This window comes from Lagenorhynchus albirostris, chromosome 8, assembly GCF_949774975.1.
Source record: "Lagenorhynchus albirostris chromosome 8, mLagAlb1.1, whole genome shotgun sequence".
Taxonomy (NCBI): domain Eukaryota; kingdom Metazoa; phylum Chordata; class Mammalia; order Artiodactyla; family Delphinidae; genus Lagenorhynchus; species Lagenorhynchus albirostris.
This window is the reverse complement of record NC_083102.1, coordinates 59,915,447-59,940,894: the sequence shown is the minus strand read 5'-3', so window position 1 is coordinate 59,940,894 and position 25,448 is coordinate 59,915,447. Positions and strand designations below refer to the sequence as shown.

The window sequence follows — 25,448 nt, the reverse complement described above, 5'->3', positions numbered from 1 at the left end:
AACTGGGTCGGCGCAGAAAGAAAAATGGAAAGCATTACCTAAAACAGCTATTCTTCAAAACTGAGCATAGTCAGAACTTTAAAAGTGTCATAATAAGTAAGACCCCCTGATCTACCCTGCCCCAATTCCACTTTTAACAGTTGTCCCCTAAAAGGCTCCGGAATAAGATTACAAGGGGTATTTTAATAACCAGTTATCAAACATCTCTCCCTGAACTTAACATTTTTTCTCTATGGTAAGGAATCATACAAATTCACTATTTACTCTGTAAATACGCATTTACATTTTTATCCTTAAGATAAAATGAAATACTTTCCTCTTACCTTCCCCCAAAGGTCCTTGAACAGAAATTTCCCCCGATGAATTTGCTCTAACATTTGCCAGTTTTCTGTGATCAGAAGGGAATAGATGAAAGGGAATAGGGAACTCTCCTCCCAATACTGAGTCCTCTCATATTCCTGACCCTTCCCTTCTCTTCTCCAGTGGTATCCATACCCAACTTTGCCTTTTAAAGTAAAGCAAATTCAAGTTCATAAGCAATTTTAGAAGTGTGTGAAAGAATCCTAGAGACCAAATGCCACATAGCACTAGGAGAGTTTTTTGGGTTTTTGTGGGTTTGTTTTTTTTTTAAGCTGAACGCCTGACACCAAGTCTCCTCAGTTGATCAACACATTTTTTTTTAAAAAACAGTTTTTTTAAAATGTCTCTTTCCTCTAGCCTATTACCAATTTATTCTGGGTTCCTACTCTTTCCCTAAAAAGCTTCCCAGTTCTTAGGACCTCCCAAAGTGCCCTTATTTCTTCCCAACATAGAGCTAGACTTCTTCCTGTCCTGCCACAAACTGACTTGGCTTAACAGATGTCACTTACATTTACATACACTAATTTAGAGGTGCATATTGTAAATACTGTTATGATTTTACAGATAAGAAAATAAGACTAGGAAAAGTGACCTGACATTTAATAAATGCCGGTACCTGAATTTGAATCCAGTTCTTCTGGCTTCAAGACCAAGTTACCATATTAAAAGAGAGCAGTCTGCAGCAGTCTGCATTTTAAGATTCAACTTCCCTGGCTCTAGGCAGCCTCACTACATCTAATACACATAATTTTTAGGCAAGTTCTAAATTTCACCGTTGTCCTAAATGTCCCTCTTGCAAGCGTACATGAGTCTACAATAAAAAATTCTGCAATTCAGTGAAAGAGTTCGGTGTTCACCCTAATGTTCACCCTGTGTTCACCCTTTATGATTTTTTTAAAAAAACAGACTTCAATAATCTTTATAGCCATCAACTTTTTAGGCTGAAGAATTGCTTACCTCAGTTCTTAAACCAACACTGCTTCATGCTTTCAAATACCTGTCGCTCTAATTGCCAATTTCATTCATTTCTTTATATTTGCAAATAACGAGGGGCAGTGCTGCATGGCTCCCAACCCCACGAAACACTCTAAATGAAACACTCTGAACATCATTTGACTTCACTCAAAAAAGGGAGGGAAAAATCAAAGGGTTAATCCCTAATGCATGTGTCTCATTAAGATTTAGTGCAATGATGCAGAGCAATTCAACAGAATAACGTGACTTGAGACTACGAAGAAACCAACTTTCACCTGACTTACCTCTGACCAGCATTTCTGCCCACCGCTTTTAATTACCCCCAGTCTTATCCGATTTCTGTTATCAGTCAACTGAGAATATTATTAAGACCCAACAAAGAGCACTGGGATTTTAAAAATAGTAATTATAGAAACAAGCCTCTAAAACTCTGAAAACTAGTAACGAGAAAACCATTAATTTATCAATAGGCGCTTGCTACGTGCAAGGCACTGGAGGAGACAAAAAAGCTGCCAAACGGTAAGCTCTTTAAGCACCTGACGGTGACTTATTCAATTTTGTAACCTCCATCCTCACCCCTCCAGCGCCTGGCAAAACTTGAACTGAACTGGACACGCTGTTGTAACGGGATGTGCTCCAGCGAGGAACCTGTGGGATAAACAGACCAGCTTGGGACGTAACTTTGGGAAGTATTGTTTGAACGGCTTTGCGCTGTTTAATTCAAACGGAACAGGCTGCCGCTGTGTTCGAGCTCGTGAGGCCCGGGGAAACCAGCCGGGTCAGGCGGCCTCTCCCAGAGACAAACCGGGACACCGCTGAGGGACCTCAAAGATCTGGGGCGAAGAAAAGGGGGCAGTTACTTGCCTCCCATTCCTGCAAGAATCGCTCGGCCTCGTCAGAACCAACGGTCTTATGTCTCCTAAATTCGTCCTTCACGTACTGGTCACCAAGGGCTTTGAGGTCTGGGGGCAGAACCCGGTGCAGCAGCAAAATGCGCCGATACAAGGCCCGGACACGCGAGACGTGCCGAACAGGCATAACTCCGAGCGTGGACCACAGGCCGCGCCTGCGCAGGGAGACCACGCGCGCCTGCCTCTCCTTACAAGCTGAATATAAGTAACCCAAATACAAGCGGAAGAGGGCGTGCGACTTGCATCCGGTTGGGTCCGGCCTAATATCAGGACCTTCCGGAAACGCGAAGGGCAGCGGCGGGCAGAAATGGGCCGGTCCTTCTCTGAAAGGGGCGTAGCTTTCGTGGAGCGTCAGCTCAGCGACTACTTAGGGCCTGCGTCTGGGGCGGAGCGGTCGTCCACCAGGAGTCTGGCTTGGGTGCTTGTTAACCACTCCGTTACACCCCATCATCTTTTCCATTCATCTTACCCCTTTTCCTCCTGATAAAGGCTTAAGAAAGGCTCCGTCAAAATCGGACTCCTCCAGGAAGCCTTCCATGGTTGGCTAAAGACACTTCAGATGTCTTTGCAGTGTTCCTGCGTTCTGCGAGAGGGATCGGAATGGGATTAATCTCTCCATTCAGAAGCCCACCCACCCACGTACCTTGCACAGGGCTGTGCTCCTAATTTGTACCCTGAAGGCGTGGCCTGTTTCATGTAACTCAAGTGAGACCTGAGCCAGCAGGTTTCAATCCTTAGCTCATGTCAAGTTGGCTTTAGAAGAATAATTAGAGACCATTTTAAATGTATTGTGTCCAAGGTCACGATCCAGGAGATTCTGATTAAGTAGTCTGAGATGAAAACGTAGAATCAGAACGTTCACAAATCTTCACCTTTTACAACGGTGATACTGAGAGTGTGACCAATCAAAGCTGGCAGCAGTTTAGCCTCGTTCTTTCTGTCCCATCACACCTTCGGACCTTCAACAAATCCTGATGGCTCCACCAACAAAATGTATGCAGAATTCGATCATTTCTCACTACTCCCTATTCCACAATGGTCTCTCTTTACCCGATGCTGTAGTCACTTTTTGTGTTTCTGCTTCTGCCATGATCAGCTTTGATCATGATCCACCTAAACTGTAACAGCCTCTGCTACTGGTAGTATCTGGCTGCCTTAGAAATCCTTGCTGGTTCCCATCATTCTGACCACACCTTTTTACATAGCTTTTTATTAAATTATTAATAGGTTTAAAAAAAAAAACAACAGGGCTTCCCTGGTGGCGCAGTGGTTGAGAGTCCGCCTGCCGAGGCAGGGGACACGGGTTCGTGCCCCGGTCCAGGAAGATCCCACATGCCGTGGAGCGGCTGGGCCCGTGAGCCGTGGCCGCTGAGCCTGAGCGCCCGGAACCTGTGCTCCGCAACGGGAGAGGCCACGACAGTGAGAGGCCCGCGTACCGCAAAACAAAACAAAACAAAACAAAAACATGTCACTACTCTGCTCGCCAAAATCCTCCAGTGGCTTCTCATTAGAGTAAAACGCAAAGCCTCTCCACTTCTTAGCTGTCTAAATTTTCTCCTACTGCTCTTTCCCTAGTTGGCCTATTCCAGCCACACTGGCCTTCAAAGCCCCTAATTCATCTTTGAACAGGCCAGGCACTCTCCCAACTGAGGGCCTTGGTATTTGCTCTTCCATCTGCTTGGAATGTTCTGCTTCAGGTATCTTTCTTGGCTAACACCCTTATTTCACTCAGCTCATTATTTCAGGTCTCTTTCTGATTAAGATCCTCCCTGGCAAGCATATTTGAAATCTCATCATGCTAAGAACTCCCTAAGCCCCCTCTCTGCTTTATTTTTCTCTGTAACACATACATATTTTACTTGTTTGCCTATTGCTTGCCCCCACTAGATTACAAATTCCCGGAGGGCAGGGATTTTGTGATTTTAAGGGTGCCAAGTGATTTATATGACCTGCTGGTGATGAAAGGGCAAGAATGTGGGAAAATTTATGTGACTCCCTCTGAGACCCCAGATTTTTGTTTATGCAAAGACTTCTTGAAAGACAAAAAGACACACACCCCTCTACCAAGGGCAGGGACTTAACTCATTTTAGTATTCTTTTCAGGGGCCACCGCAGTGCCTTACACATAGTAAGCACTCTAATATTTATTACCTTGAATGGACTATTTTCCTTTTGCTGAAATTGTAGAAAAATATTTGTTTAAAAGAACACAGAACATTTTTTTAAATGGATTTAATTTGGTTTTTTGACAAACCACATTCATGGCAAGGATTGAATGGCAGCATGGTTATTTTACTTCAGGAAATCTTTTTCTAACCATACTTCATCTCTTAATATCCCTGTAAATTAAAAATTAATTTATTGTTCCAGTTTACTTTTTTTCTGGTTTCCTTTGGGGTTAAAGTACATGTATAATAAATGCTTCTTTTAGAGCCAAAGCTCTTATAAAAATGTGGGAAAAAATTCTGCCGGTAAATTAATAAAACATAATAAAAGAATTAATTCAGCATAAAGGGAGCAGAAAAGGTCCATAAAGCTTTGAGTAATCAATGCTCAAAAATGACAAATGATGGGTAAGAGAAAAGCCAAGACATAATGGTTAGAGGAGAGGAATCAAGAATAACAGTGAGAATAATGGTAGATGACCTTTATTTTTTTACAGTGGGCTGGACAATGAGTTATGTTTTGAGGACAAAATTTTCTGTTTCTTTGACCTACCAATTTAGGCTGACCAGTTTTCCTCTTGTGGTCAAAACAGCCATGAACTGAAAATAAGATCTGAGTTCTATTCCTGGCCACTAATCCAGATCAGTACACTTCATGCAGGCCTTTCCTTTATCCTTCCTCCATGTAATTCATTTTCCTGTGTGTTATTCAGCAAGTCACTCAACCAATCTGCACCTCAATTTTCTCACGTGTCAAATAAATTGGGTTAGGTAATTCTCAGTACCTTTCAACTCTGCTAATCATGATTTGTCCCCAGTCCCCTTCAAAATTTTTTGTAAAAGGAGCAGCAGATATGTACCCACTCTGAAATAATTGCTTTGAAAAGATTTTTGTTTAAGAAGGGGAAACTCCTCAAAATTTGAATCAAAGCGGTCTCCATGTTTTCCTTTATGGAAGTGCAATTGACAAAGAAAAATCAGGAGGGAAAATTACTTCTGGAAATGCATTTTACTTTACTCATATTGAGTTTGCAGGGACAGCCTATGTTAAATGATGCATTGAACAAGTTGCCTAATAGTAAAAGTGCTGTTGGTCTAAGTCAGTGGTTTTCAACTTTGGCTGTATATTACAATCACCTGGGAAACTGGTTTAAAAAAACTGATAAGACCCACTCCAAACCACTTGAATCAGCATCTTTGCGAGTGGGGTGAGGCATGGCTATTGCTTAGAAACCCCTCCAAGTGATTCTAATGTGCAGCCAGGATTGATAACCAATGGTCTAAGTTTCCAACTTGGAAACACCTGGGTTCCAGGAATAGTACCCAAGTTATTGACACTGTTAAAAACTGATTACTAAATATCCAGTCCTTCAATATTAAAGTGTTCCTGCAACAATGGGGGTAAAGATTTTGATATAGCTAAAAATATTTTAAACATAAAAGTAAAATGGGGGGGATAAATTGGGAGATTGGGGTTGAAATGTACACACTACTATACATAAAATAAGTAACTAATAAGGACCTACTGTATAGCACAGGGAACTCTACTCAGTACTCTGTAATGACCTATATGGGAAAATAATCTAAAAAAAGAGTGGATGTGTGTATATATATAACTGATTCACTTTGCTGTACACCTGAAACTAACAGCATTGTAAATTAACTACACTGCAATAAAGATTTTAAAAAACATAATCAAAAAGAAAGAAAAAAACAGTAAAACATCTCTGAGAAAGAGGATGTAAGAGTGAAAAATAAGTTATATAACTCCAGGCTATATGCACAATTATCAACAGGAGGTGATTAATAGCTTAAGGGCTATCTGAAGAGCACACTCCAGAATCATCCCACTTCCCACATGCCACATCCACAGCACCACCGTGTCTCCCAGAGGACATGGTTTAAGCTTTCCAAATAAGTAATGAACATTTAGAACACAGCTTACTTATGCAAACTTGGCACTCAATAAAACTCCACAAAATCTCTATCATCTGTACTCTCCTCCAACCCAAGCCTTCCACTAGAGCTCTTGATTGTATCCCAACTCTTCTGAGAGGTAGCTTCATAATTATCCCCTCATTCTTTCTCTCACTGGCATCTTCAATTATACTCTTCATAAGACTAGTCCATTCAGCTCATAAACATTCACAAGAACACTTCACATTAAAAAAAAAAACCCTCCATTCTACCTTGCCCTCAAACTACCATCCTATCACCCTGCTTCCTTCGTTGGCAAACTTGAAACAAATATTTCTCCATTTCCATTCTCATTCCCTGCTTAATCCCTTTTAATCTATTGTCCCCACTACTCCTCTAAAATCACTTTCTTCAAATTCCCTAGTTACTTGCTTCTGTTCACACATCTACTCTCCCCTGACCTTCTAGAAATCTTTCCATCTTTCGGCTTCCATATGTTTGTACTGTCCAGGTGATCCACCTCTAGGGCCCCACTGTCTCTGTGTCCTTAGCTAGCTGCAGTTCTTCCTGCCTCCAAATGAGAATGCATCAGTCCAAACAAACATCAGTGTCAGTGCCCTTGTCCTGGCCAGCTGTCCTCAGCAATTGGTGATGCTCTGCTGCCCCCACCTGGCCAACCCCATTCTAACCATTTTGGAGGCCCTCGCTGGACCCTTACCTGGAAAGGGTAAAGACATCTTAACCAACTCTCACACCCACCCCGACCTCTCTACAGTTTCAACCTTCCCTGCTTAGCACTGGATAAATTCAAATTGGATATCCTGTCATTCCTTCAGAGTCTATGTCGCAAATTAAACTCATCATTTTTCTCCAAAGACCTTTCTCTCGCCACCGTTCTTAAATTTACCTAGGCTCAAGACTTAGGGTTCTGGGGCTTCCCTGGTGGCGCAGTGGTTGAGAGTGTGCCTGCCGATGCAGGGGACACGGGTTCGTGCCCCGGTCCGGGAAGATCCCACATGCCGCGGAGCGGCTGGGCCCGTAAGCCATGGCCGCTGAGCCTGCGCGTCCGGAGTCTGTCGTCCGCAATGGGAGAGGCAACAACAATGAGAGCCCCACGTACCACGTACCTCAAAAAAAAAAAAAAAGACTTAGGGTTCTGTAACATCTTTCACCCTCTTCATGTATCTTGTTATTGAGGAGCCCTTGTTGAGACTTCTTTTGTAAATCAGTCACTTTTTTCCCATGTCATTGACCCACCTGCCTTGACTCCATATCCCTCGTTTAAATGACTACAACAGTCTTCTGATTGGATTCCCTTCCTTCAAACTTCGAAAGATTTTCCATTGTCTTCAGTGCGAAGTATGTGCCCCAGAATATAAAATTGTATTTAAAAAATCACATTGCAACCAAAGGCAAGACTTGCAGCTGAGCTATTACTGATCTACTTTTTCATTATAATATACATGTATAAAATTATATTTTCATTATAATATACAACTATACATTATACAATTTTCTTAAAATTGAAGGAAAAATTCTAAATGATAACTTCAGACAGAGATTTCAATTTTATAATGCCATTACACTTTTAACCTGCAGAAAGCAAACGTAAGTAAATAGATAAACAAATGCAAAAAGTAATTGTCTTACAAGAGAAGGCATTCCTCTCCCCACCCCCCAAATTAGAATAAGTTCACAGTATGTGTTCTTCAGGCTCACAAATTTAAAGTGACTAAATTATATTCATATACCATTAGATTCCAACTTTACCATTTCTTAACTATGTGATCTTGGACTAGTTGTTTAAGCTTTCTGAGTCGCAAGTTTCCTTCTCTTAAAATGAGAATAATATTATGTACCTAAAAAGCTTCCTGTGTGCTTTAATGATTTGATATGTAAAAGGGATTTAGACTAGTTTGTCTGCAGCACATAGAAAGTGCGCATAGTGTTAGCAATGATGATGATGACATAAAATGATAGCCAGGGGACTTCCCTGGTGGTCCAGTGGTAAAGAATCCACCTTACAATACAGGGAACGCGGGTTCGATCCCTGGTCAGGGAACTAAGATCCCACATGCCACGGGGCAACTAAGCCCACGCACCACAACTACTGAGCTCACAAACCTCAACTAGAGCCCACGTGCTGCAAACTACAGAGCCCAGGTGCTCTAGAACCCGTGAGCCACAACTACAGAGCCCACGTGCCCTGGAGCCTGTGCACCACAACTAGACAGAAGCCCATGCACCACAACGAAGAGCCCGCATGCCACAATTGAGACCCGACGAAGCCAAAAATAAATAAATAATAAATAAATCTTTTTTCAAAATTTAAAAAAATAAAATGATAGCCAGTAAAAACTGTGAATCTTAGTTTAAGGTTTTTTAAAACTATTTCCCGCTTCAGAATACAACAATCTTAGAGGTATGAAACTTAAACTAACTGAAATGATATAATGCAATTACACTGTGACACCTAAAATTATAAACCAACATTTGTGCCTGAGCCCCTACTATACACAAGCATGATGGCTTTCCTTTGAGCAACAAGAACAGTTGCTCTTGAGGTGAGAATCTCCTGTAAATCTGGACTGTGTTTATTGATTCAAGATAAATCCTGCAGTATCTAAAAGGCCCTCAGCATCAACAATGGGAACGGAACTTTTCAGTCTTGGGCTTGTGTTGTGAAATCACTTGAATTGCTATTACTCATGATGGCTGGGAATGACTAACAAATTAAAGGAAAATTAGTGTTTAGTTTCTGTCTACGATACTGTAGCCATGAGGATGAGGAAGGAGGATCATTTATCTACAGAATAAAGAGTGGGGGCTGGATAATTCTTGAAACTACATAATTCTGAACCAATTACTTCTTAAAAATTAATTTCAAGATTGCACTAAGAGTGGTTAAACAAAGAAGCATTTGTTCATTAGACAAGACTTTGACAACAAAAGATTACAGTATTTCTTTAAAAATATAACAGCAATTACCATATACATATTAAATTCAGCTCAAGTTTTAGAACAAATCATAAATTTATTTTAATTACTTTGTTTAATCGAACCCCAAATGGCCTTTCAGATAGTACAATAACGTTCTTAAGCAGATGAGATTATTTTAAAATTGTTACATTCTTTCTCAAGAATGTGACAACACATGCAGCCAGTGATGAAATATCCATTTCAGTTAGATCAAATAGGGTCTATATTAATGAAAAATTTGAAAAGAAGAATGTAACTCTAGTGTTCCTTTATCGATATATGATGTGATTATAGCCTTTTTCAAAATCTGTGGCAGAATAAACATTCTATAGAGAAGCTACTTTGCCACATATAGGTATATAATATTAAAGAAAATTTTTTGTTCACAAGTACCCAATTTAAATGTATTCATAAATGAATAGTAAATCAATTTTTAATGTACTAATTATAGTCCAGAACCATTATAAATTAAATTCAGACATAATTAAAGGGGAGACTTAAAACCCTGTGCAGTGATTCTTCATTTTTATTCTATGTAGCAGACTTCTAATGAGTCCATAAAAAGGCCATTCAAGATGCCTAAGGAAGAATCTAACCTGAGCATACAGGATGTTTTCCACAGTCTTCCTACTGGAGAACCTACATAATGTCTCAAGGAGATGAGTCTGAGGGAATTGGTGCTTCTTCAGCTGTAATGTACTCACTAATCATCTGGGTATCTTATTAAAATGCAGATTCCAGTTCAGTTGGCCTGGGGATGGCCCTGAGAGTCTGTAGCTCCAGCAAGCTCCCAGGTGATGCTAATGCTGCTGGACCACTCACTTTAAGAAGTGAGGTCCTAAAACATAATACATATCGGAAGCAAACAGAGAAAGACATTTTAGTTCCCCAAACTTCATCTTCTTGTTTAGATGTATATCGAATGTGGATATTTTGGCTGACTTGTAAACATTTAAAGTTTCTCCAAATTGAAGTCCTATTTAAAATATTTGCATTGCCCTCAGAAATAAGTGATATGAGAAGCAAAGAGAAAGGAGAGTTATTCTTTGTCAAATAAATACATCATCTGAAAGGATAACATAAATCATTGAGAGCAGAGAAGAACAAAAATAAGGCTCAAGTATGATAACCTTGAGTGAAAGAACCAAGGCAGGAGGGAAAGGAGACTACAAAGGGAAGATGAATCAGTCCAGCCTCAGACGTATTGCCTTCAGGGGTGGGGCTCGCCCAGCCTCAGAGGATAACCTTGGTATGGGGTATGGGGGAGATTAAGTCTTAAGTACTTAAAGCTCAAAGTATTCACGAAGACCTACAGTTGCCTAATCAAACTGCTTTTATGCCTTTGGATCAGCGTTACATTACCCCACAGGGAACTTAAACACAACATAAACATGTATTTAAATGAACTTAAAAGAAAGCTTGTTGTCCCGTCTCCCGTTTTAATTAGATATGTCTTATATAAATGCCGACTCTGTGGTTTCCCTGGCAAGGCTACAGCACTAAGTAAATCCACTACAGCATTATTTTGTTTGCTTTTTTCCCCTTAATTAAGTTTTTAAAGTTTCCTTAGCTCTCTGTGTGGCTGCTTCAGCTTAGGCAGCCGGGTTTGTGGTGAAGGGTTGGGAGAGCACATACCAGCCACCTCATATCCCTCCTGGGCGCCTTATCCTACCTCCTGTGCAGCTAGATAGAAAAGCAGGAGGAAAAGGAGGGCAAAACATCCCAACTGCACAAGTGAATGCCCTTCATGGAAACCTCCTTATATCATACCTAAGAAAAGCCCATTATCTTCCTAGCATATTGACAGAGTGGAGATACTCAAAACCCTTAACATCAAGTACGTGGACAGCCTTCCAAGGCTTATGGAAAACAAGGATACTGTCCAATTTTATAGTGCCAACGTATTAAAATATTTTGCTGGCTCCTGTGCTATCTTCACCGTAGATCTCTGGCCTGGAGGCTCCCTCTGCAAGCCAATTTCAGAGGCTGTAATCATGTCTTAGCAAAATAACCAACAAGGGGGCAATCAATACACAGGCCTCTAACGTCTTTTGTGCAAGCCTTAGTGAGGAAGGCAAGGTCTGACTAATGGTCACACGCTGAACAGCTGCCTGATTAGAAGGCTGAATGGCCTCAAAACGTTGTGAGGTTTTGCCTGCCTTTTTGTTTTGGATTTTGTTTTTAGTTTAATATTAATTCGACTTTAAATGAATGCTGCTAAAATGGAGAGCAAAAAGGAGCACAGGTATCATACGACGTGTGTGTGTTGACACAGCAGGCTCCAAATGTGTGATTAAGCTAACGGTGACTCACCTAAAATATAGGTCTATGTTTACACATCTTTTTTATGTTTTCAGACTAGAGCAGAGAAGACAATAAATCCATATAGTATTCTTTAATTTATGCTTCTGTTCTTCAGGTTATATACTTGGTTTAAATAAATGACAATTTATATATGAACAAAGATATACATAGGAAAAAGACTGGAAGGAATATACCTACATGTTGGAAGTGATTACCTTTGAAAAGTGAAATGAGAGGTGATTCTTTTTATTTTTTATGTGTTTCTTCTCTCCTCCCTCCCCAAGTTTCTGAGCTGTTTAAAAGAAAAGCAAACAAAGAAAGAAGACTATACTACAAGCAGAATTAACGATTCTTCTTATTGATACTTGTTTCCACAGCTATTTTACATAGGTTACTTAATTCAGTCATTCAACGCAATTTATTAAGAATCTCCTATGTCCCAGACACTGTGCTTGGCACTGCAATGCACTAATATACATACATTACATGTGTTTATCAAACAAATATTAGCCAAATCCTCTTCATTGACCTATGGAAGGGTGCTAGAAATGCAGGCTCCAAGTTACACCTGGATCCTTACTCTCCACCTTTTCTTAACGTCACTGAGAGTAGACTTACTCTGACTAAGCAAATGTTTTTTAATCACTTTGTTTTGATCTTTAGTGAAAGTAATGTCACTTGATGTTTGCAGCGGAACCGCCTTCAACCCTGAAGGCACAAGTGCGCAGGCCTCACATCTGTCTTTTTGTGGCTCTGTGCTAAGAACAGCAATGGCACAGCAGCTCCCACACCCCCTCGAGGCAGAGGCAGGCTTGGGGAGATGTCTGCTCCTCTCCCTTCTGAAGACGCTCATACTTAGGAAGCCCCAAAGAAGGCTCTGTGAGAGCAGGCTCATCAAACAGCATAAACAAAAACTGATTAAACACTCAAAGACCAAAGTCTGGAAAAGATGCTTAGCTAGTTAAATATAGATCTCTTCAAAATGAAACTTTTGTGTATGCCCCCAGGTTCCAGAAGAAACCACTGTGATTAACAACTTCCAGCTAACATTTAACTTCCAATGTAGCTAAGTGGTGTGCCTGCACTGTCTAGGTGTAGCGTGTTATTTAAAAACATCTTTTGCCAAGCCCAGCCTGTTGCTTTCCACGACAGACAGCATATTAGAAAGATTTCTTGACTGGGCACTCACGGTCCCCCATACACTGATCCCAGCCCTTGTTCCTCACGCTCTGTGTCTGCATGACCTTTCTCTCCAGTCAACTGTCATAACTAGCTAGTCCTAGAACATGCCTCTCATTTTCCCTTTTTTGTCTCTTAATCTCAAAAGACTTCCTTTCTTTTCTCTATTTTATCCATTCTCCAGGTGACATTTACTTCTTCAGTAAACTTCTTAAGAGGACTTCAACCTCCAGAAGGCCCTCTATCCTTGGACTCCATTGTGCTTCTCTCTACAGAACTCATTAGGCCATGAGTGGGACTAAGGGGGTAGATGGTTGCGATTGGGTGAGGCTGTCGATCCCCAGTCTACACACTCTTAGAGCATCTTCTCTCTCCAGCTCCTTACTGTTGCTTTGGCTTTCTTGTCTTTGGCCTGCATAAGGCAGCCCATCTAATAGCGAGCTTAGATGGATCTTCAATGGGCCATAGGGTTCTTTTGTGTTACAGAGCACACGAAGAGTAACCAAAGAAATGTTAAATCATCATTTTATAACCTCGTGGCTCTTTAACTTTTCAAGATTGGGTCTACGCAAGTAGACTTCATGTTCTTTGGAGACAAGTATCATCTCATACTCCTTTTATCTCTCAGGTTCCCAAGGCAATGCTCTGCATTATCTTTGGTGCTCCGCAGATTGGTGTTTCTTTATGTTTTTATTCAATACTATCAATGACAAAGTGGCCCCCTAGAAATACCACAAAGCAAAATACCCATGACATTTTTCACAGAACTAGAATAAATAACCGTAAAATTTATATGGAACCATAAGAGACCCAGAATTGCCAAAGCAATCCTGAGGAAAAAGAACAAAGCTGGAGTCATAACCCTCCCAGACTTCAGCCAATACTACAAAGCTACAGTAATCAAAACAGTATGGTACTGGCACAAAAATAGACATATGGACCAATGGAACAGAATAGAGAGACCAGAAATAAACACACCTATGGACAATTAATCTTCGACAAAGGAGGCAAGAATATACAATGGGGAAAAGAGAGTCTCTCCAGCAAGTGGTGTTGGGAAAGTTGGACAGCTGCATGTAAATCAAGGAAGCTAGAACACACCCTCACACCATACACAAAAAATAAACTCAAAATGGCTCAAAGACTTAAATACAAGACAAGACACCGTAAAACTCCTAGAAGAGAACATAGGCAAAATGTTCTCTGAGGTAAATCATAGCAATATTTTCTTAGGTCAGTCTCCCAAGGCAAAAATAAACAAATGTGACTCAATCAAACTTATAAGCTTTTGCACAGCAAAGGAAACCTGAAACAAAATGGAACGGCAACCTACAGACTGGGAGAAAATATTTGCAAATGATGTGACCAAGGGCTTAATTTCCAAAATATACAAACAGCTCCTACAAGTCAATAACCAGAAAAAAACCAAACAACCCAATCAAAATGGGCAGAAGACCTAAATAGACATTTCTCCAAAGAAGACATACAGATGGCCAGGAGGCACATGAAAAGATGCTCATCATCACTAATTATTAGAGAAATGCAAATCAAAACTACAATGAGGTACTACCTCACACCAGTCAGAATGTCCATCATTAAAACATCTACAAATAATAAATGTTGCAGAGGGTGTGGAGAAAAGGGAGCCCTCTCACACTGTTGGTGGGAATGTAAACTGGTACAGCCACTATGGAGAACAGTATGGAGGTTCCTTAAAAAACTAAAAATAGAGTTGCCATATGATCCAGCAATCCTAATCCTGGGCATATATCCAGACAAAACTCTAATTCTAAAAGATACATTACCCCAATGCTTATAGCAGCACTATTTACAATAGCCAAGACATGGAAACAACCTAAGTGTCCATTGACAGATGAATGGATAAAGAAGATATGGTACATATATACAACAGACTATTACCCAGCTATTAAAAAGAATAAAATAATGCCATTTGCAGCAACATGGATGGACCTAGAGATTATCATACTAAGCGAAGTAAGTCAGAAAGAGAAAGACAAATACCATATGATATCACTTACACGTAGAATCTAAAACATCTACAAAACAAAAACAGACTCAAAGATATGGAGAACAGACTTGTGGTTGCCAAGGGAGGGGAAGGGAGGGCAAGGGAAGCATTAGGAGTTTGGGATTAGCAGAAGCAAACTATTATACATAGAATGGATAAACAAAAAGGTCCTGCTGTACAGCACAGGGAACTATATTCAATATCCTGTGATAAACTGTAATGGAAAAGAATATTTAAAAGAATACATATATGTTTAACCGAGTCACTTTGCTGTACAGCAGAAATTAACACAACATTGTATATCAACTATACTTCAATAAAATTAAAAAAAAGAAATACCACAAAGTAAAAACTGTCCCTTGTAAATCTGGAGCTGATCAGCTATCTGGCTCCATTCCTTCTGGACCCTCAGTCAGACCCCTTTTATAATCTGGATATTCTGCAAATATACTCAGACTAGATATGGTTGCAGCGGCTCAGACGAGAGTGAAGGGGGCACAAGATCATCATTGTAATCATACCTTCTACCAGCATTTCTATGTGGACTCTGTAACTCCACGATAACTTTGTGGCAGAGACTATTTATTGTCCCTGATACTATCCTCACACCTCCCTTTTAGAAATAGAAATCTCACATTTTAACTGAACCCATGGCTGCCAAGCTGGCATCATACTGTCTAGTTCTCCTTGTACCTAGGGAGAGGCATATGACTAAATTCCAACCAGGATACAATCTCAGATATAGCTCCCACCCAGTTTGCTGAAACACTTGTGTTGAAGCCCTGAGATGCCATGTTAAGAAGTTCTACCTTTCAGCTGCCATGCGGTGAGGAAGCCCAAACTAAACCTACAAAGAGAGTCCACAAGGAAAGGCCTCTAGGACTATAGGAAGAGAGAGATGACTGGCCAGCTTCCAGATGTTCTAGTCGTCTACTATTCCAGCTCCAACCACTGTCTAACTATAATTAGATGAGAGATTCTGAGACAGAACTACCTAGCTGAGCCCTTCTTGAATTGTTGTCCCATAAAAACCACAAAATATTATAAAATATGCTGTTATTTTAAGCCACCAAGTTTTGGGGTAGTTTGTTACATGGCACAGATAACTAGAACAGTCACCCAAAGTTCAGAGCTCACTACCCAGTTTTGCTGGGGCCATGAGGGAAAAGGAGTTTTTCCGGCCAGAGGCCTTGCTGCCTGAGAATTTTAGCATACAGACCACAGGGTTTGGAGGTAAGAGTCTTAGTCTTTCCCCTTTGCCCCAACTTGCCTGAAAAGGATGAGTTTAAGCAATTCACCTGAGTTTTTGGATTCCACAGACTCTTCTACAAAGGGCCTATATGGCTTTTAGGAAGGCTGTGAGGGTCAACAGGACACAGAAGGAACAATCCTCCCAAGGCAAGTGTTCAGTAACTGTCACCTGTGGCTTGATATCCTCATGCCCGCTCATCTTCATGAAAATCTATGAAGAAGCTGAAGCTGCATGACATAGATAACAATTTGATGAGCAGACTTCCTCTAGTGCATCTCCACAGACTCAGTAGAGGCAATGGACTCCAGGTCAATGTCAGTTACCTTCTGACTTGTTAAATTACAGATGAAAGGCACTAGCCCTTCCATGATTTGCAGAGGGGAATGCTGCTTCCCATCCTAAATCTCTCTTCCGTGTAACTCCACAGGGGGAGGCCCCATTGCTTTTCAATGGGAGGAACAGTAGAAAAAGTCTTCTCTAAATGGCCTCTTTTTCTGGGCTTTGCTCTCTGTGAGATCTCAGAGAACACATGTGGTCAGCATCATTTCTTCCAGCACCACAGCTCTTTTCAAAATTCCTTCTTGGGCAGCCAGCACATCTCTTACAATCCCCCTGGAAATAGCTTTTCCCTGAGAATAATCGCCCTGGCAATGAGGCAGGAAAGAACACATTACAGTGTCCCAGGAAAGCCCTAAGGCCATCATTTAATGGCAATCCTAGCATGGTATGGTGACCACTAAAGGAAAATAATGCTTTACTACAGAAATCAGGCTCTGTGGCTTCTCAGCATGGGTGGCCAGCCAACCAGGTGGGCAGCAACTGCGGACACAGTCCTTAACCTAGGATACTTCTAATATTCAATGGTTAAAGGAAAATACTGAAAATTAATTATTTTTACTATATATTTCAGTATTTATCCTGCCTGCAACTAGACAGAAGCAGAACCAGAAATAGCTGCTACCCTAAAAGCTAAAATTGAGACTATTTTCTGAAAAATATATGTCTATACTTCTACACATATGCAAAATGAATTGTTTAATCATTGTAATTTTTGAGTGAAACTCTTAAGCAAGCTACTTATTAATAGTAAGGTGAGCCAAGCTCAGTATTTTTGAAAAAAGAAAGCTGGGCACAGATCATTGATATTGCACTACTTACGATTCTGGAAACGTAACTAAATACTTAGGTTGAAATCGATTTTGATTGCATCAGTATAACTGATAACATCCCATAGAAAGGTATAAATTTAGAAGAACAGGCTGTATTTCATAGGCTATGTTTTCGGTAATATTTTTCTCATCTTTCGATCTGTTCCCACAACCCCATTTTTGCCAGAGCAGGAACATAAAGAAATTTTGTTTCTGGCTTCAATTTTTAAAAATCTAAAGTGAAGCAAAACTCAATTCTGAAAACTACTTTGCCTCTCACTTTTAAAAATATTAAAAATACTAATTATTGGACATATGAAAAGATATATGCTTTTGAAAAGATTAATAGATTCAAAGCAATTTTTAAATCAGCCTTTTTCCTACTATTATAATTTTTAAGTGTTTCAGGCTTTTTAATGGAAGCTTTCAGAGCTGTATCCTGAGTCATTTAATTTCTGTTAACAGATCTGTCCTGGCTTCTCATTGGCATTTATTCCTGTGCCACCCACGTAGAACTCCAAATGTGGATCCAACGACTGCTGAGCTGTGAACACTCTATTTGTGTAATTCTGCCAATGACCACCCTTAAACCTCAGAAGAATCAAAGGAAAGCAAAGATATGCTGAAATGTTAAAAAAAAAAACAAAACAAAAAACACACACACCAATTTTGAGGACACAAACAAGAATGTGAGTTCTTCTATACTGCACCCTGTCAAATAGGGCTCCTAAGGGTCAGGACCACCAATGTACAGTTTTTAGCTGTGAAGGGCATGATCTGTGGCAAAGCTGTATATGCATCTGTACCAGCCTGCCCAGTGCTCCACACGGAAACCAAGACTAACCACAGCTGAAAGAGGAAACCTTCATTTGGTGCAAAGAATAGGTGAATTGTGAGCCCTGGGTCAAAATACCTTCTTTTACCTTCCTCTGTCCTTAAATAGGATTTGTGTCTGTGTGCGTGTGTCTGTGTGCACACGCACACACATGCTTTGTACCTTAAATCACAATAAAAAGACATCAGACAGTAAGGCTCAGCAACTATGGACTGGGCAAAAGCTAAACAAAAAGAATCTATAGTAGTCATTTGAACCTTAACTACCAACTTTCTTGCCAACATCACTAACACTAAAACCTTTGTTTCATTTTGATTTCAATTTGTAATTTCAGTTTTATTCAGTGCTCTAAATTAAAGTGAGGGTAACATCAGTTAATTATAAGTTAATTTTGGCATAATCTGGAATAAATTAGAAAATTGCTTCGTTCCCATAAATATATTGTAATCATAAATTGAGACTTTAGACTCTGAAGGGTGCTTTGAAATTATTTCCTGTCTAAACCTCTCATTTTAGAGATAAAAAAATATATATATGGAGTTCCATTGTGATTAAGTGACGTGCCCAAGGTCATACAGCTAATTAAATGTTGAGTAAGAACTAGATTCCATGTCTCCAGCTTCCCCATCTGCTGTTAGTTTTTTCTATTACACCTCAACTTTTGATTAGTCATAGTAAGAGGTAGCAGTGAGCTGGATTAAACAAAATAGCAAATAAACTCCGTGCCCCTTCCTTGTTCCTTGGCTCCTTGAAAATGGGTTTTTTTAGATTTGTTTGTTTATTTAATTATTTTTATATCCTCCATAGTATCTAACACAGTATAGGTTTTCAGCAAAAACGTGTTGAGTTAAATAAGCACTGAATAATTGGGGGAAATGAACTGAGATATCTTTCGAGGAGCAGCAAATTAAGGTTAACATTAGCATTACAGATGGTGAAGGAAGTCTGCCAGAGAGATGGAGAATGACGGGGGAAGCTGGTCTGGAATTTACATTTTCCATTTCTATACCACAAAGAATACACTTCATTGAGGTAGCAGAGATTTAACAGGAAAATACAAATAGCAGTATTATTTATATTATGTGAATAAGCCATTCCTTTTTCTCATTATCCTCCTCAAGTTGCTAATGAATCATATTCTAACACGTATAACTCTCACAGTTTGTTATTTCTCAGATATAACTTAAGTCATCTCCCCATTGTGTATAGTACAACTAGCTCTGAGCTTATGAAGATTCAAAGTAGGTTGCTAATTTAACTTGTAGCGGAAGGGGTATCATACATTATAAAGAGCATTTGAGCTGGAATTTGGAGACGTGGTTTCTAGTTCTGAACGTGTCAATAACAAGCTGTGTTACTCTAGACCAGTAGTGCAAACCCACTTCTCCTATCTTCCTTCCAGCTTTAAAATCATAGGACTCAATATCCTTTCTTAATGAATCATAAATATTAATCTAAGACTAGGTATGTGTTTATTGCTCTAAATAAGATAACTACACCTCATTTGGAGAGAGCAAACTTTACCACCATCATACACAGAAGACTCAAGTCACATGTTAGGCAATGACAAGGTGATGATGAGGGGCAAGGGGATTAAAGAAGTATAAAACAGGGTCTCTGTCCTCCAAGGCATTAACAAGGCAGCTGGGGAGACAGACTTTCACGTAAGAAAATAAATAGATAATGTTCACATTGGTCTTGTACACGCTACGGGTCTAATTGGTGTCCAGGTAGTTTTACTGGGGCAATGTTCTTTTTTGTTTTTTTTGTTTTCTTTTTTTTGCGGTACGCAGGCCTCTCACAGTTGTGGCCTCTCCCGTTGCGGAGCACAGGCTCCGGACGCGCAGGCTCAGCGGCCATGGCTCACGGGCCCAGCCGCTCCGCGGCATGTGGGATCTTCCCGAACCGGGACACGAACCCGTGTCCCCTGCATCGGCAGGTAGACTCCCAACCACTGCGCCACCAGGGAAGCCCAATGTTTTTTAATAAGTACTAAATTAGGTTATATAATCTTAAATGCCATATGCATACAGAGAGACGGAAACGTGACCTAGACTGGAACCACATAACCTGAAACTGGAAGACTGCGGCAAGATTAACTAGCCCAGGTGCCTCCCACAAAAAGACAGCACAGTCACACAGGGCCAGGTGCTGGAAAGGTCCCACAATTGGGGTTTAATGCTCTGTGGCTGCTGTCTTGAAATTCTTAATAATGTTACCTTTGGATCTCGATTTTGTGAGTAAAGTCCAACGAGGCAATGGAGCATGCGCCAGGATCTTAGCGCCTCCGCTCCAGCGTGATCCCGCCTACCTCCATCTTCCCGGGACTGGTTCTCAACGGCCTTCCCCCCTCACACGCCCACGCCCCACACACTAGGCAGTCCGACCTCCCCCTCCCGCCCCCTCTCCGCTGGCAGGAGCCCGGGCACAGTGTGGGGACGGAAGGGATGAGTGGTGGCCATTGCTCGCCCTCGGCAGACAGCAGCATTTGCTGGGCAACCGGCCAGAGGCTGCGTCTGGGCGTGGGCGAACCTCTTCCCTACCCTCATCCAGATCCGCAGCACCTGCAGGCCCTGAGGTTTAAAGATCTCAGGGGGTCATCCATCTTGCTGTGGCCTCAATTTCCCTAGACCCCGCCCCCAGCCAAGGCACCTTGCCTGGGTTGACAGCTGCCAGAAGCAGAAGCTGGTAACTGTCAAGCCCAAGCACACACGACCTTGGGCAGCTGTGAGGGGCTGCACTCACCCCACAAGTACCCCCAGCTCCTGTCTGGGGGAGCCCTCTCTTCCTCCTTCCTCCTGTCTGAGTACCGCTGGTATTTGCTCTTCTGGTCCCCGAGAGCCAGGAAATATTTCCACTTCATTTTTACACTGTGCTCTGATATTTATTAAAATTGACATTGCACAATATAAAAAGTGGGAATAGTCATTTAATATCTAATTTTTATTTAATATCTATTTTTTTCTTTACTTAGAATGACATTAAATAGCAAATTAAAAAAAAACACCATGGCAAGGTCAAGAGAGAGAGGATGGCAAAAAGGAAAAAGCTTCTCATATACCTTCTTTTTTAAAAATAAATTTATTTATTTATTTTTGGCTGTGTTGGGTCTTTGTTGCTGTGCACGGGCTTTCTCTAGTTGCGGCGAGCAGGGGCTACTCTTTGTTGCAGTGTGCCAACTTTTCATTGCGGTGCCTTCTCTTATTGCAGAGCACAGGCTCTAGGTGCGCAGCCTTCAGTAGTTGTGGCACGCAGGCTCAGTAGTTGTGGTGCACGGGATTAGTTGCTCTGCAGCATGTGGGATCTTCCTGGACCAAGGCTCGATCCTGTGTCCCCTGCATTAGCAGGCGGATTCTAAACCATTGTGCCACCAGGGAAGTGCTTCATATACCTTTACTTTTCCACCTGCTTTCTAAACAAGGCCTCCACATTTTTCTTTTTATCTTGCAAATTATTTAGTCAGAAAGAGTTTTTATTATGTAGTGTATTATTTACGTATTTTGTAGAGATTTTTTTGTTTTTATTATGTATTACAAATTACATAGCCAGAAGGAGTTATTTTCTCACAGAGAGAGGAATTCTGTCCTAAAAATGTTTACTCACTTATAATGATGTGTATATACTTTCGAAAGGTTGAAGGATTTCCACCAACCCCTAATTTCCTGATCCTCTTTATTTTATTTTATTTTTATTTATTTATTATTGCCTCTGCCATTTCCTTGAAGACTCCTCAAGCTTCCAGAAAACTTGAGTTTTAACATCTGATGCTTGGAAACAGTTGCTCCACTCCTAGTTGCACACGTCGCATCAACCATTTTGAGGCAAAACTATTCCCTAAGTACAAACTAAATGGCAGGAAGAGAGACCCTGGAAGAATAAACAGCATCCATTGCACAATATACTGAATGTGGGCGAGCTGAAGCTAAAGGCCTTATAGACTCCACTAGGTATCACTGGTTGAGACAGCACATTAGCACTTGGAATATGGGGGAAATTTAAAGTGTCATTTAAAGTGACAATAGTGAGTGTTTAATATATATGATAAAGGAAAGTATCATGGAGACAAATCATATTTATAACAAATCAATTATAATATAAATGGCATTTAGGGACTATGAGTTTACAATTTTTTATTCTTCACTTGACTTCAAAATGTCAAATGTATCTGCTATAATTTATTTAATATTTTCTTGTCTTTGGACATTAGTTGTTTCTGGTTTTGTGTGCCAAACTCTTCTGTATTTAGAGTTATTTCTTTAGAATAGTTTCCCAGTTATTGGGACAAAGAATATGATATTGACAAAGAATATTGATAAGTATTTTCAATTGCTTTCAAAAAATATTACAGGGCTTCCCTGATGGTGCAGTGGTTAAGAGTCTGCCTGCCAATGCAGGAGACATGGGTTCGAGCCGTGGTCCGGGAAGATCCCACATGCCGCGGAGCAACTAAGCCCGTGCGCGACAACTACTGAGCCTGCACTCTAGAGCCCACGAGCCATAAGTACTGAGCCTGCGCGCCACAACTACTGAAGCCTGCGCGCCTAGAGTGCAGGCTCCACAACAAAAGAAGCCACCGCAATGAGAAGCCTGCGCACCACAACGAAGAGTAGCCCCTGCTCACCACATCTAGAGAAAGCCCGCGCGCAGCAAGGAAGACCCGATGCAGCCAATACATACATACATATATACATAAATAAATAAAATTAAAAAAAAAACCATTACAGACAGCCACTATGGAAAAGAGTATATGTTTCAGCAATTCCACTCCTGGGTATTTAACCAAAGAAAATGAAAACACTAATCTGAAAATATATATGCACCCTATGTTCATTGCAGCATTATTTAAAATGGCCAAGATATGGAAGCAACATAAGGTTTCATCAACAGATGAATGGATAAAGAAGATGCTTTATGTATGTGTGTGTGCGTATATATTCATATATATATATGTATATATACGCACACACAATGGAATATTACTCAACCATAAAAAAGAACGGAATCCTGCCATTTGTGACAACACAGATGGACCTAGAGGGTATTACATTAAGTGAAATAAGTCATAGAAAGATGTACTGTATGATTTCACTTATATGTGGAATCTAAGAAACAAAACAAATGAACAGACATAACTAAACAGAAACAGAGTCATAGGTACAGAGAACAAACAGATGGTTGTCAAAGGGGAGGGAGCTGGGGAGGGGAACAAAAGAGGTACAAACTTTCAGTTACAAAATAAATTAGTCCTGGGTATGAAAAAAATTACAGAAATTTCCACCCTACAAACTTATGTCTTTTTACAAAAATGAATAGACTATGATGGCAAAGATGTGCAATATCAGCTTTAGGCTTACATCCTACTAGCATAGCAGTGCCAGGAAAAAGAGCCTCTCCTTCCCAAACTGACTGTCACTGCCTGGATAGGATAACACACACACACACACACACACACACACACACCACTGAACCAGTCACCATGTGTAAGGGATAGAGTGGCACCTTCATCAGTGAGGCCTGGGCCATGTGCCAACCATAATGCCAGGGGATGGAGTCAACCCAGTTGAACTGGGAGCAACAAACATCACAGCCCTGAGCCGGACTAAGGAAAACTACACAGTCCCCAACTTTAGACATCATGGCATATGGCTTAAATGTATTTCCGTGCTTTCAACTGGGGTAAATGCTCCCAGGCTAAAGGGAATTGAGGAACAAATAATCAGAAAGTGATCATTTGTAAAAGGCAAAATATACTTGCAGATGATCAATTACCAAGTACTTTACTGCCCACAGACAAAAACTACGCTCTCTTTTAGAACTAGGCATCTGCTACTAGGCATCTGCTAAAAGCAAGCACTGGACTAGATCTATTGCACACAGTATTTTATGAAAACATCAAGTTGTATCCTTAATGCATGCCCAAACAAACTTCCTTTGACACATCAGTCATTATTATCTTTTCCTCTGAGTGAAATTTGTCAGGCATGAAATAGAACAATAAAAACCTTTGCAAAAAATAATAATGGAAAAGTATCTCTTAAAAAGAGATACACTTTCAGCTTATGGGGTTCAGATAGATATAAACCAAGAGAAGCTGATTGAAATGAATTTTGAAATCTTGAAGTTCAACAATGCAGGGAAGTATATAATAAAAGAGGCCTCTGAAAGTGTAAATAAAAGGACCATGTTACGTAACATGACTTCTTAATCACACTCTTTTCTTTTTGGATCACAAAGGGACAACGTATCACGAAGCATCAACTCAGATTTACTTATGTTGGCCCTGAAATGTCTGTTAGTATCATATTCTTCCCCTCTATTTTTCACTTCCCTTTTCATTGCTGGGGGGAAAAGCGGGAGAGGGGTACACAAAGAAGCTAAGTAACTTGTCTGAAGTCACACAGACATCACTAACAGAGCCAGAAACCAAAACCCCGTTTCCTTTAGCCTAATCCACTAAATCCTTCCAACAAGCATCACAACCTCAGCAACCGGATTTTTCGGGGGGTGTGTCCCAATGGCTAGAAACTGTAAATGCCACCAGCAAGTGCTAAATACGAACTTGTGAGCACCCAGAGCTGAACCCAAATCCCTACTCTAAACACTCCATAGTCAACCCGTTTTCCACATATTTCCCTGAGTTCTCCTGGATATTATTATAGCTCTGTAAAGAAAGTTGGTTGGAAAAGTTGGCATCAACTGTGCAAATAAAATGAAATGAATAAGTTTTTCTTTAAAGAGAGTTTGTTTCTTCAAAACATCAGCTCAGAAGCTGTGGAAGCAGCCGTATTTAATTAAACAAATGCTAAGAAACCTCATGTTTTCAGTAGAGCAGACATGGTTTTTGCCATCTGTCTTTTTGCAATTGTAGAGTCTCCACATAGTAGATGTGGTAAAAAGAAATCATGATGGGTTTCTTCCCTAACAAACATTTTTCATGAAAATTGTCATCATCTTAACTCCTGTCAGAATGAACAAAATATGACAAAACAGATATAAAAGGAGTAGAATTTCCAAGCAGGTTTTTGAAAAGGTCCTGATTTCTGTGATATGCTGTCCGTTTCCTCATTGAAAATGTATATACAGTTGTCTTCCATTCCAAAATGAACAACATAAAAAAAAAATGGGGGCTTTTAGACAGATGGATGAACACGTCCTGATTTTGAAGGTAGCAAGGTAACTGGAAGTGCCTTGAAAACCTATAGTTAATAAAAATGCAGAAAAAACATATCACATGTGCTATAACACAATATAAAACAAGTTGACAATATAAAAGAAGGTGACAGGATTCCATTTTCATCTTGTATAAAGCTCTAAATATATGCAGGTCTTCTTTTTGTATTTGCAGAGTTGTAGTAATAATAACGTTACTCATACTCAGAGGGACATTTTACAGT

The 25,448-nt window shown here is 40.4% G+C and overlaps 1 protein-coding gene across 2 annotated transcripts in view; it reads right to left on the bottom strand.

The window, feature by feature from the left end:
- Nucleotides 1–2,463, bottom strand: part of SDHAF3 (succinate dehydrogenase complex assembly factor 3) — an 81,335-nt gene extending 78,872 nt beyond the window's left edge. The window contains exons 1-2 of one of the 2 annotated variants that reach the window (XM_060156106.1): nt 2,200–2,334; nt 324–505 (exon numbers count right to left, since the gene is read on the bottom strand). In XM_060156106.1, the coding sequence (XP_060012089.1) occupies nt 324–505; nt 2,200–2,206 (189 nt within the window). In that variant the 5' untranslated portion in view covers nt 2,207–2,334. Of the gene's footprint in view, nt 1–323; nt 506–2,199 lie in introns of both variants that reach the window. The other variant, XM_060156107.1, reaches the window with a different exon arrangement.
- Nucleotides 2,464–25,448: the final 22,985 nt, after the last annotated feature.